This window comes from Dermacentor silvarum, chromosome 1, assembly GCF_013339745.2.
Source record: "Dermacentor silvarum isolate Dsil-2018 chromosome 1, BIME_Dsil_1.4, whole genome shotgun sequence".
Lineage (NCBI taxonomy): Eukaryota > Metazoa > Arthropoda > Arachnida > Ixodida > Ixodidae > Dermacentor > Dermacentor silvarum.
The window spans coordinates 249,038,534-249,051,905 of NC_051154.1; the positions used below are offsets into that span (position 1 = coordinate 249,038,534).

Sequence of the window (13,372 nt, forward strand, 5' to 3'; positions counted from 1 at the left end):
TTGACTATACGGGTTTTAACTTCCTTTAACTACAGAACGGGCAATGAGCAGCGTCGTCTAATGGAGAGCTGGGTAATAATTTTTATCATATGGGGTATAATTCTGTACATACGTGATACACAATTGGTACACATGGCCATTTCACCGCCGCGGTGGCTTAGCGGCTATTGAGTTGCACTGCTAGTCACGATGTCGTGGGATCAAATCCCGGCCGCGGCGGCAGCATTTCGATGGGAGAGAAATTAAAAAACGCGCGTGCCCCTCGCAGTGGGGGCACGTTAAAGATCCAGGTGGTCATAATCAAACCGGAGCCTCCCACTAGGGTGTATACCTCTTAATCAAATCGTGGGTTTGGCACGTAAAACCCCAGAATTAATTAATGCATTCATGACATGGACATTTTTACTCTCGACAAGGCATCATACATGTATAGTTCACACGAAAGTCACACTGCTGCGTACCCGTCTCACACTGTTTACCTGACTTAAAAATAAGGAAATAGTATTTTGGGATTTTTACGTGCAATAACCAGGGTATAATTATTAGACATGCCGTAGTGGGAACACTTCGTATTAATTTTGAACCACCTGAATTTCTTTGACGTGCAGCTAAATAAAAGCATCCTAGTGTCTTTTGATTTAGTCCTCATCGGAATCGTCGTAATTAAACCGGCAACCCCGTGCTTAGCAGCGCAATGCGATAGCCGCTAATTAAGCCACCGCAGCGGCTTTTTCGCCGGCCTGATTTGGTGTCTGCATTTTCGCATAGCAATGTCGGAAATGGCGTAGCCTGTGCGGTGCATAAATATAAACACTGTGACATGTGACACATTAAATACGATGAAAGTAATCACAACAGTGCGCATCACGTTGTGTGCTTGACATTCAGGTAACCGTGTCACTATAACTTCGCTGATTCCAACTTCTGCGTTACATCTGCACATTGTTTTGTTTTTTTCTTTACAACGAGGAAGTCCGCGTCAGCGTTGCTGATGGCGTTAACTTCTTTTTCTTATTCCTGCACTGTATTTGGTTGGAACGAGTTCCCTGCTTGCACTCACTGGTCAGGTTTCGTCTCTTCAGTGGCCGGTATGGCAGCGCCATCTTTCTGAGCCTGAGGCGCAGCCCGAGTTGGAGGAGGTCGCTGCATGAAATAAAAAGAGCCCTAAAATGAACCAATGTAGATCAGGAGAGGGGGGAGGGGTCAGGACGTTTCTAGACGACGGGTGAAAAAAAGGTCAAATGCCTCGTACACTTTTCCCAGCCGAATATTTGATGCTTCTTTCACTGACTCCCATTGAACTTGCGAAGCGCGATCGAAGAAAGCCGCGACTACACTGTTTAGTTTATTGCTGGTATTTCGATTGCAGGAGCATCCGACTTCACTACATGTCCCCGAAAGAGCAGGCTGCATTTCATCAGTTTTTCCTAATACACAAGAAAGAGCTTAAGAAATACTCTAAGCCCCATTTCCTTATCGATGTTTATCTGAAACGCAGAAATATGTTCGGTAGGCCATCGCTGAAAGAAAACTGCAATTCATTCCTTAGAATTAAGGTTCAAGGAAAATCTTCGTCATATGCTGAAGCAATCTTCAAACGTTTACAAAAGTGAACAAAAGTGCAAAACAAAAGTGTTACTAGAAAGATAAACTTTGAACTCGCGTCTTCAGGAGCCTTCTTTCATACTTCAGATCGCGCTCGTGCAGCTCGCTTTCATATATGTCGTATATTTACAATCGCCCTTTAGAAGGAAACAATTCAGTACACACTCATCGCTTTTGAACACAACACAATAAATCCATTAAAAATATTTAGAATTGAGATAAACGTTTCACCTTCGACCATAATGCGGTGCATTAACGTGTTAGCTGGCGCAGCATTATGTGTACTGGTAATCCTGTACTGTTTTGTCTGGTATCGGTTGGAGCGAACAGTAGCATAAGCGCTTGGGCAATCTGCATTTCAGAAGACCCAGGAAACTTTCTGCAATGTTGACTCCAGTTCATGTCGTCTTTATTTGTGGAGGTGGCACTTCGCGGTTGTAAAAAGTACAGAAATCATTTGTAGAGACCCATCTTCTTGCTTCTCTTTCATGTCCTGATTGTATTGATGTTGATTCCTTTTCATCACTAGCCTTTCGCTACGTCCTCCTGGGTTATTTATTCATTTCACTTCAGGGCAAGATTATCAATAAGCAGCAGACCCTGGCGTCAGCAAATCACAGCAGCAAGTGCCGCAACCACACTCTAATGGCATGGTATTCACAGCTGAAGCATCAGCGAACTGGTTGAAGGGTAAAATCTCTGTCTGAAACACTGCCGAAAATTTGGTACATGTATTGTATTTTTTAAAACTACTTCGAAACCACTTTAGGATTCCTGCGTCGGTCACCGGCGCCAACAGCGGACATCAAAACAACCAAGGAATAGAGCCCATCAAATGCCCAGGAATCTTGGGCATTGTCACTGCGCCCATCAATCGAATTTCACCGCAATGCACCAGCTTAACTCATTGGACAGTATTTAAATATTCTGTATATTTCAAGGGATTGCTCGAATTTCAGCTTTCACTTGGCAATGTAAAAAATGTACGCCTTTATAATATCATGCGTATATTGGACACTTAATATTAACTTTCCTGCTGCGTTATAGCAGTGTTTTATATCTGAGCAACATTCTGCTACAACGCAGCAAGTCCGTTACGACTCGTGCAGTAAATACGCATGCTAATGAAAGTGTGTACATTGTGGACGTTGCTTGATGAATGTCCTTTAAATTCGGGCGACCTTCTGAAATAGCATTTCTTTTCTGAATACCATTTCCGAAATATGAGTTTGAGAGATCACCGAAGGGAAAATGTCCAAAATTCCTGGACATGCATTTAACACAGTAAAAGTAACGGAAATCCAGGAAACGCTGAACAATAAATCGAGCCAGCTGAATTCGGAGACGCAACTGCGCCGCAATCATCAATGTGCTCATCTTGAGCAGGTTAGTTATAATTATCCAGCGAGGAGCAACACAAGTCATTCCGTGAAAAACAAACAAACAAAGAAATAAAGAAGAAACCGTTAGCCAGAATGTTCTTTCATAAGTTCTACCAACAAAGAATAGTGTGAGGTTATCGAGCATGGTAGCGAATGCGCCTCATTTGTAATAAGTGGTTAAAAATGCCGAGAATAAACTGTTCGCGCACCGTGGTGCCTACTTGTCACACTTGTGATTGTCTGAAAGGTAATAAAATGCTTTGCAGGCAACAGAGATCCTTGGAAAGGAGAAACTGCTGCAAGAATTTAACACCATACCGAGAGATGAATATCGATACACTGTACGGACAAGATACAGTGAGTTAGTGGAGTTGTAACGTCGTTCTTTAAATTTGAACTTTTAATTTGCACTTTTGTTCACTTTTGTAAACATTTGACGACCACGTCAGAATATGACCAGGGTTTTACTTGCACCTTATATAAAGGAAATTCATTGCATGTTTTCCGTAGCGATGGCGCAAACGTCATATTTTTGCGTTTGATATGTCCATCGATAGGAAGTGCCCCCTCCACAATCGAAGACGACAGGAACTAGGGTCGACATTGCAGAATATTTCCTTCATCTTATCAAATGAAAATTGCGCACGTGTATCTGCCAATGATCGCTCCGAGCGATAACAGATAAAACAGTACATGACTTACAGCATGTAATATTGCGCCAGCTAACACGCTAATGCCTCGCAATATGGTCGAAAATGCCACTTTTATCTCGATACTAAATATGCTGAATTGATTTGATTGCAATTTTATACAACGAGGAGTTTGTATTGAATAGTTTCATTCTAGTGGGCGATTGTAATTATTTATTATACAAGCAAGTGAACCTGCCCGATGGTGATCGGAAATGTGAAAGAAGGCCCGTGACGAAGTTTCGAAGACGAAGTAACCGTTGAATACTGCTGCTTCATAACGGTTTCCTTCTCTTAGCTGCATCAAATGTTTAAGAATTGCCTGTGGGAGATGGCACAATTCTAACCCTCGAGGTAAATTACTCAATGAGGTGGCCAATACTTCTACGAGAAAGCAAAATGCCTAATTGAATAATATCCTAATCAGACTAATTAAATTTTACTAATGGGTTGACAGCACATATTGTAATTTACCAATTGTAGTCAGTGACTTATCAAGGCGTATACACTTGGTACAAATTGCCAGGACTGCACCAGTTTCGATATGTTTATATTTAAGGTGTGTGCCAAAATCTTTTGTGTTTCAATGCAGAAATCAACGCTGTCATGGAAAAAGTAACCCGAATAGTGCATTTTTATGATGCCGTATATTTCGAAACCGGTTTTATGCTCAGAATTCATTCCAACTAGATGCGCCTTGCAAACTCACTAGCTACAATTCGTGCCTTGAAATATGTGCCGCAATAATGAAAAGCTTAATTAGCGTCATAACATTATTTATTCAATTAAGCAATTCAATTTCTTCGAGAATTAGGGGCCGCCTCATCGAGTGTTTAGGTCAATGATTAGAAGGTGCTGCTATAACCTATCTAATGTTGTTTATAGAAAATTATAGAGTGTTGCCTAACACAGTAAATATCCTATTTATTTTTTCAGGCATGTCAACGACTTTGTACTTACTTTCAACCTAGTGCTCAACTCAGTGCCACATAGTTTTGAAAGGTGTTCAGAGAACCCATTCACCCGGTCGCTCTCGCGTTTGAATTGCACGCCAATCGTGTCTTGCAGTTTTTATATGGGCAGGTTTACTAGTCTGGCGAGATTCTTGCTGGATTTGTCCCCCTAGAGCTAATAAGCCTCTGCCATCTCTTAACTCTGTCTCTTCGAAACAGCTTAAAACAGAAATTGATTACTTTTGCCTCGATAATTCCCTAAAAAGTTGCACAGGTAGCTCGATAATTACCTAGGCGGCTGTACATCAAAAGATGTACAGCCGCCTAGAGGTGCAGTCGGTGCATTTCTTTTCAGCTAGGTATCTGAATGACTTGCACATATCAGATGCGGAGGGCTTGATTAGGTCCCGCACACACATTTGCATACTTGCATAAAACGGTGTGCCGTTCCAATAAGATGGCGCCTCGATTGAGTGCAAGAGTTGTTTCTTCAGCACAACATAAACTGAACAAGGATTGCCTGTTCACACATCAATTCCACAAGACCGTGTCTATTTGCTCGAAGAGGCTACGCTACCAGTTCGCGGAATTCACACGAGCTTTGGTGCATGAATCTCCATAATCACGTTGAAGCAAATATATATGTGTCAAAGGAAACCTTATTTAAAATGACGGACTAAGGGAGTAAAGTCTCAGGGTAATTAAGTACCCCGATGAATGGTGATGTTTGTTTTCAAGGACAGGAATGCTGCTGCACACCTTTGTTTACAAATGCATCACTTTCGGAAGACAAAGACGTAAGAGAAGTAACCAAGGTAGAAGCTACCAGTGCCTAAATGTGTCTAAGCGTAGCATCGTTTGATATACTGGAGAAGGATCGAGACGACGCTTTATCAGAAAGCAGTGTACTCAGACGCTCCTTCTTTATCTCCTCACCGTTTACGACAAATCCTATTTTACAATAAAAAAAATGTACAAAAAAAACTCACAAGAACACATGTCTCGTTGCGGTTAGGGTACATCAACAACAATATAACACAGCCGGGATTTGGTTTTCAGTTATGTTCACGCTGTCATCAATCTAAGATCATTAAGAAAATCCCTTTTCTTGGAAATGCTTTCTGCCAACATTTTTCGAAGTCTCAACCTAAGGTTCAACACAAGTTTAATGCCTCTATCTTCACCTGGTGCTTTGATGGCCGCGATGTCCTGCCAACTCTTGCTCCGTGCTGCAAATAATTTCTTCAGTGTGACTCTAGATAGCATCTTAAGTACTTTCAAGCGTTTAAAATTCCAGTTAGCTTCCTTTCATCTTTCTAATTACCATTCAAAGCAAATTTTTTATGAGTTAATTCACATTTTTTAGCCAATTATGGCCAGTTTTGGATGATTGCTTTAGCGGGATCGTTGCGATAACATTAGTACAAGTGATGCCATCCTGTGCCAACTTGCTCAGCTGAGAACCATTGTTGGTAACAGTTAATACATCAACGGCTTAACCTAACACCAAAGGGGCAGGAACAAACAAAAATGCTACGGGCTTTAAAAAGTAAGATGACGTTAGGCGACTAGTCTACAACGCCACTGACCCCCCCCCCCCCCCCCCCCCTGCCCTCGTGTTTCTTGAGTTGTCTTCGTGCATGTCGTCTGGAACACTTCCTGTGCATTTTGTATTTTGTAGAAATGCCGACAATGAGAACATTGCCAACATTTCTAGGGCATCTCACGCGGCACGTGAAATTAGTCAACCGTCGATATGTAGAAAAACGAAACGCGCCGTCGAGCAGCTGATGGCACTCTGGGCAATCATGGATCTAGTGGCACCTCGGCTCCTGGATAAAGAGCCTGCGCTTTTTTTCCCGACATTTCGAGGCACCGTTTGGTTCGGGTGAACTCCGCGTCACGACCTGTCCGTGTCGCACTTTCCGCTGCACTCCACTCCCTCCTCAACTTGTGACTTGGCTAGATATCGCCGATAGCCTATCATGGGAAAGGCGCTTTTGCTCACGAGCTTTCGCTTATATACTTAGGAACTAACCTTCAGCGTTCTCAAATAAAGATCTATCTTAGAGTTGTTTTTCTGTTTTTCTTGAGTCCCTTGTGTTTTCCCCTTCGGCAATGTGCATCTAACGCCCGCGGAAGAGTGTTTTCGATTAGAACAATGCCGAGCAAGCCCAGCTGCCTTACACAATTTGAGAACACATCTCGCACATCTGAGGAGCACACAGAGATGCATTCTTACGTCGAATGCAGAAGCCAGGTGAACCGGGATCTGGTCGCTGGAAGTGGAAGGCAGCGCTGGAAGGGGGAGCTCGGGCTGCGGCTTCTCCTGAGCGTCGGGTGAAGCAGCGACCCCTTCCGGAGGTTTCTGCGCATCTCTCGCGCCACCGTCGTCGCGAGGCTCACGACTCTTCTTCGACTGCTTGCTGGTCTTGGCGCTGGTCTCCGTCTTGGACACAGCCGAGTCGGGACTCCTGGGAGGTGCAGACGAAGAGATAGCGCGCACATTTGCCATTCACTTCTTTTTTTCTCACTCGCAGTAGCAAGTTCTACTTCCTTTCACTGGTCTGTGCCGTATGGTGCTTGAAGCCTCTTTCCAAAAGCTTCTTGGGTTTCATATGTGCCTCCGAATCACGCAAAGTTTGCTTTAGACTGCGAGTTATATACTTGGTATAACTGGTTTGGATCATTATGTCTGAAAAAGTTTAGTTTACAATGTGTCTAATCACACGCACACAAGGAAACGCGTTAAAAGATGCGCATATGAGTCCCAGAATCAAAGGCCACAACCATCGTTTTTCGAGTCCATTCTAGAAGAGGCCGCGCCGCCGCAAACGCATACTTTAGCTAGGCGCGTAATCTTGGCGCCTTGCTAACGTAGCCTCGTCACCGTCATGTGTGCAAAAGGGTCCCGCACTTGCTACCTCAAGTAATTTCAGTCGTCGTTTTATAGAAATATATTTTGTCCTGGTCATCGCCTATATACGGGTACCTTGGAAATGTTGGTGTGTCCATAGTTAAGCAATACGAAGTTTCTATAAACCTGTTTCTACTGAGAAGAAACTGAACTGTTGGTAAAGTCAGAGCCACTACACATCGTAGTCTACACTTCCTTGTGTTCAACTGCAGATGCTGCAATAGGATTGTAGAGGCTTTTATATATAACAATCATTTAATAACAACGAAAGTATCTCCAAGCACTGCCCTTTCACTTACCTTGTACTTTGGCGTGTTATATACTACAACGATGCCAATACGCAGTACGTCTGGTACGGAAGTATGTGATTTCCCAAAAGCAGTGACTAAAGATAGCTTACACTACCTCGATGAAGAGCCCTTATAAGATTTCAGTATTACGCTAGCGACCGTTTACCTTCCATTACGCTAGCAATTACAGCTTGGAACAATCTCCCGCGCCTTCAAACTAGGCCAATGTCTAAGTGTATTGCCCAACAATCCCATCAAGCCCGCTGGAAACACATGGAAGTGCTACTACAAAACTTGTTTCTTTCAAATGACAACACAATTGTCACCATTTCAAGCAAGTTTGTCAGCTGTTAGTGCAAACGTTCTCAACGGCTACTTTACGCTTGGTGTTCCGGTGCTTCTTACCAATCACACCAGGCCTTCCATCCAGGTTACGGACTATAACTATCAGAGAACACTGCCATGGCCGAAGCGATAGCGCTGCCCACCCACCAAACGTCTGACATTTTAATTCACTCCGACAGCCAGGCTCCATGAACGGCATACCACTAAAATCACTGCTCTGCCACTTCTTACCCCGATTTACAACAATAGCTCTAGAAACCTACGGACACCTATGTCTCTAATCAAAGTCGAACGCCTACGTGGACACCAAAGAACTGAGGAGAACATTATAGCTCAAGAACGCTCCCGAGGTGTGGTTTCATATGGAACATCCTACCCATCGGCCCGGAGAAAGAATCTCCCATGACTATCTATCTGACTATCTGAAAGTAGAACCGAGATAACTGACTCATTCGGCTACTGAAAGCTAAGAGAAGAGGCAAGCTTTTTAATCCAGACAGCACAAATAAACATCTCTCCTCTGTTCCACGATACACCATACAAAAAAAACATTTAATAAAATCCCCGCTTGGCTGACTTGTAGGGTTATCCCAAGAGAGGGTATTAGCTCTTGGCTTGCTGTGCATTGAAAGCACAAATGCAGTATTAGGAACAGATAAGCAGCTTCTTCGCATGCACATGATTTGTCATAGTTGGCATGAACGCTGCATAGACGATAAAGTACAGGCACGACTTCCTGAGTGGCGTAGCCTGCGCCACGACGTAGCTTTACATGTTTTATGACAATACAATGCCTGCGGAAACGAAATTGGTGTTGCTATTGCACCAAGTTTGCTTATTGCGCACATTTTACATTCCGAGGCATCATTAAAATATTGGCATTTAAGAACGGTGACTATTCGAATCAACAACCAATTACAATTGGACATTATTACATTCGTTATTAGAAAGTTTCGAGCATTCAGACATCCCTGGAGAAACATTACGGTGAACATGTCGGAACCTTCTGGAATAACACACAAGAAAAACACAGACTGGTGACTCCGCAGATTTGTGAACTCTGCCATTAGTGTAAAATAAATTTTGAACTCCCTAAGCCTCGTTTCGTATGAGAGGTCGTTGGTACACTAAACTTTAGGGACAAAAGTCTAAGATATCGCTGGCGGAACACGTCATGGCGCCCTGCCTGCAAACACTTGTCTCAGTTAGGCCCCTACACAGTACGCAGCTGAAGCGTCTAATATTGACGTAGGGTACAGAAGAGCACATAATGATGTGTTGGACGAATCGCAAAGGAACGGTTGCCAAACTTTTCGACAATATAAGAGAGAGAAACAAAACCTAAATAAGTCGGCGGAGTCCACACACAAAATCATCCTCGTATATGAAAGAGCTTGCAAAAACATGTGATCTTCCGGTATACCAGTAGCACGATTGAAAACTGCTCCTTAATCCGACTCGCTTATCTTCAGCTTATCTATAGGAGTGCCAGAAGCGCTGAATTTCAACATGCAGATGGAACAAGGGCACTATAACATAAAGCTATTCTAAACTGCTTTTATTCTAATCTCCTGACTTCAAATTTTTTACGTAGCCACCCACGCAAGCATCGGGCGGTGAGCCACAGCGTTGTTTGCACAACCCAATCAAACACTCTCCTCGTTTACCGGAGATCACCTTTGTTCGCTTTCAAAATCAATAACATTGTCTATACTCAGCTGTTTTTCTTATCTAATTGGCTGACAAGAGGTAAGGAGCACGCTCTAGTAGAGAGAGTTTCGATGAGGCCGAGCTAGCACAGTGAAAACAGATAACCGCATGAAGAGGGTGGCGCCGGCTTCTCCGATTGGTTCACTTCGCCTTGCTTAGCTTGCGGTGACTGGTCGAAAGTCGCGGTGGCGTGCATCGGAAGGATAAGAATGCCGCTAAAACGGATCCTCAGCAAGGAAGAGTTGGCGGAGCGATGTCATATGCATGCCGAAAGGGTTCGATAACGGTTTACTGCCAAATAAAAAGCGTAAAAAGCGTTTATTATGCGCAAATAAGTACATTATCACCGGCAGGTTCGAGTAGCTAGGGCCTGAGCGATCAGCGGCAAGCCATCTTCTATTCTTTGGGGAACTGTGCAGTCTCTGGCTATTGAAAAAAATTTTGTTTTGCTCGGCATATTATTGATTTCTTTCGCGTGCACGTCCCTTTGACGCGGTGAGTTATCGCGGTTTTGTGAGGTCGCGTGACAGACAGGCGAAGTGGACGCAATGCGAAAACAGTGGACCAATAGCAGAGGGCTAATGCTGAAAAGACGTCGAATCAGGAATAAATATTTTTCGTTTGTGTGGTTTAATCATGCATAATCAGTGTGTACACTTTATATCAGATGGAGAGCTATCGCGGTTTTCGGGACGTCGCCTGAGAGACAGACGAAGTTGGGAGTGGCCCGAAAATGTTTTGACCAATCGTGGTGGGCTGATTGCAGAAATGGAATAGAAAAGTTTGGAATAGCTTTACGTTATAGCGCCCCAATTTCTTATCCCTGACTGCTGTATATGGTCAAGTACACATGCATTTTTATATAATGTTTGTAACGCTAAATTGGTGGAGGAAATTTCATGATAGGCAACAATCATCGTCGACTTGACTAGCATGAATCTATAAAGGAAACTCATACGAGTTTTTCAGAGAGCTTCCCAGGTGAAGTAAAGTTCATCCTGGTCCAAGGACCGAACTTTCTTTATTGGCGAATTTTTCAGGGCGAATATTTCTTCTTCACTAGAGCCTGAGTATACTTTGCAGCCAAAATAATCACTAACAAGGAAAAAATTACTACCGGTGCACCCATTGTGTCACATGCAGCAGAGTATAGCGCTGACGAAATGTTGCCAATAGTTGCGCTTTAAGCTGGCAGCAAGCGCGTCACTATGCAGCCGACAGTCACTTAACCTAACCGATTTATGACACCGTGAGGTACAAGTGGTACTTTTGGCCGTCATTGACACGTTAACCACCGTGTATGTGGGTTTAGTACAAGTTGCGTAAAGCCAAAGTGCGCAAACACTGTATATATTGGAATAACAGTGATGCATCACGAGCAATATTCGTGACACATGGGAATTCGTCATGCGGCTTCGCGTTGTTTGCTTTTTCCTAGGTTACACCAAAAAGATAAGCAGCCCCTCCCCTGTCGAGGAAATGGGGGTGAGAGAAGCTTGTGCGTTTCTTCGGTGTTCCTCCGAAAGAATTACACTGACGAGTACCACGTTATGATCGAACCACAACTGGTCACACGCACTGCAGCTGTCTCCGAAGTTCCGGTTGAGAAACTCGCATTGAAACCGTGCCGTCGCACCGGGGAAGTTGGCGGCAGCGTTGCGGAAGCGTGCACCACCGTTGTCGGGTTCCTGGAAGGCAAGACGACGCTGGCGTTGCGCCTGAGCTACGGAAGCCCTCGCGCTAGAATCGGCAAGTCGACGACGAGCCCTTTCCCGAGCGAGTTTGCGTCACCGTCGCTCAAACACAGCCTGCGTCTCGGCGGAACGCACCACGCGTCCTTCGACGGCGAAGGAAGCCCGGCGGAGCGTGCGCGAACCCCCTTTTCTTCCCGCTCCCTCCCGGCGACACACCAAACGACCCTGATTGGTTGCGCGCGTCACGTGATCCGGCGCCAGCGCAGCTTTCCCCAAACCTGCTCTTTCTATCTTCCTTCTTCTATTTCTTCCCTTCATTTTTTTTTCTTTCTTATCCCTTATTCATACCCGCATACCCCTGGCTCATACGCGCATATGCAAAGCGCGTATGCGCCACACATCAGTTTTTGCGTGATAACAACGCCACCGCCAATTGTGAGCCAGTAAAGCTTCGCTTAAATTCACGCACTTCAATTGCACTGGAACTGAGCTGTTGGCATTTAGCGACTGCAGGTAGTACTTTGACTACCTCTTCTTCTTTCTAAGGTTTTACGTTCCAAAACCACATCACTGTCCCAACCACTAGCTGCTACTGCCCCGTCCACCGTAACGAGAACAAAGTGCAGTGCCGATTTAGCGGTAAATGCGAGAGAAATGCGACAGACATGCAGGATAAATGATGCATACCACGTTTACCACACTGCACAGGAGTTGTTCAGGAGCTCACTCGACACACGTCATGTCTCTCCTTCAAAGAGAGACGTGTAAATGACTGTTGTCCGCAGCAGACAACCATCTGTTGCACTATATATAACCCGTGAACGGCTTCCTACGCTTCACATATACGTTTTTGCACTATGACCGTGCCCCCCGTGCCACCTCATTCACAAGCAAAAATTTCAAGACCAATCAATCAAATAACACTGCCGGCAGCCATTTTCGCGGGCTCCCATACCGGTGCCAAAACTATATCCCCTTCCTTCCAACCAAAGCCCCCGTTCGAGGAACACGCGTGTTCCTCAATAACCACTGCGGTTATTGCGTGCGTCCTTGCAAACGACACGCCAATCAGGGATTGGAGCCAAGGGGCCGGGCCCGAGTGGCACTCACTTGTTTGCCTCCTCGATGGACAGCGTGTGCTGGCGCTTGCCGTCGTGCGACCTGTGCTTCTTCTGGCGCTTGGTGCCGGCAGCACTGGTGGTCGTATCGGCTCGCGCGGCGCCCGTGCTAGACTCGTCGGCGCCCTTGTAGTGTGCGTCCATGGTGAACGAGAAATGTGGTTGCTTGGCTCCGAGAACAGCGACACGAGGTGCAGTGCGACGAGCGACTGAACGTAGGCTCGCTGAAAAAAAGTGTTCTGGGTGTCGCGAGGGGATCAAAGGCCTGCAGGGATGCGCGTGCTTGCTTGCTTCCTCTACCATGGTGCATACCCACTACGGGACCAAGAAGACTGGGGGAGAAACACAGCTTAAAAAAACAAGTAAGACTATGTTCAGTGGAATTATCTACAGTTAATATTGAAGTCTATTACCCATAGCAGAATGTAGAATTTACCCACAGACAGAAAATGCGACAATGTTAAAATGATTTCGAATATTGACGCGAAATAAGTTGGCGCGTGGTGACACTGGCCCCTTGAGGCGAGAACGACGAAGTTCGTGGTTGCGCGCGCGCTCTCCGAGGTCCAGCCACTATTAAAGGCTGACGTGTTTTTTGCCTATCTGTTACTGGTCAACCATTCTAGTTGTACTAGCTGGGTGACATTTCTGGTGGAAGTGCTGGGTACG

The 13,372-nt window shown here is 44.9% G+C and overlaps 1 protein-coding gene across 1 annotated transcript; it reads right to left on the minus strand.

Moving 5' to 3' along the window:
• Positions 1–1,056: 1,056 nt before the first annotated feature.
• Positions 1,057–12,990, minus strand: LOC125942472 (uncharacterized). The gene is made up of 3 exons (XM_049660662.1): positions 12,696–12,990; positions 6,872–7,103; positions 1,057–1,143 (listed from the first exon to the last, which is right to left on the minus strand). The coding sequence occupies exons 1-3, from the start codon at positions 12,845–12,847 to the stop codon at positions 1,057–1,059; spliced, it is 471 nt and encodes a 156-aa protein (XP_049516619.1). The 5' UTR covers positions 12,848–12,990.
• Between the last annotated feature and the right edge of the window lie 382 nt (positions 12,991–13,372).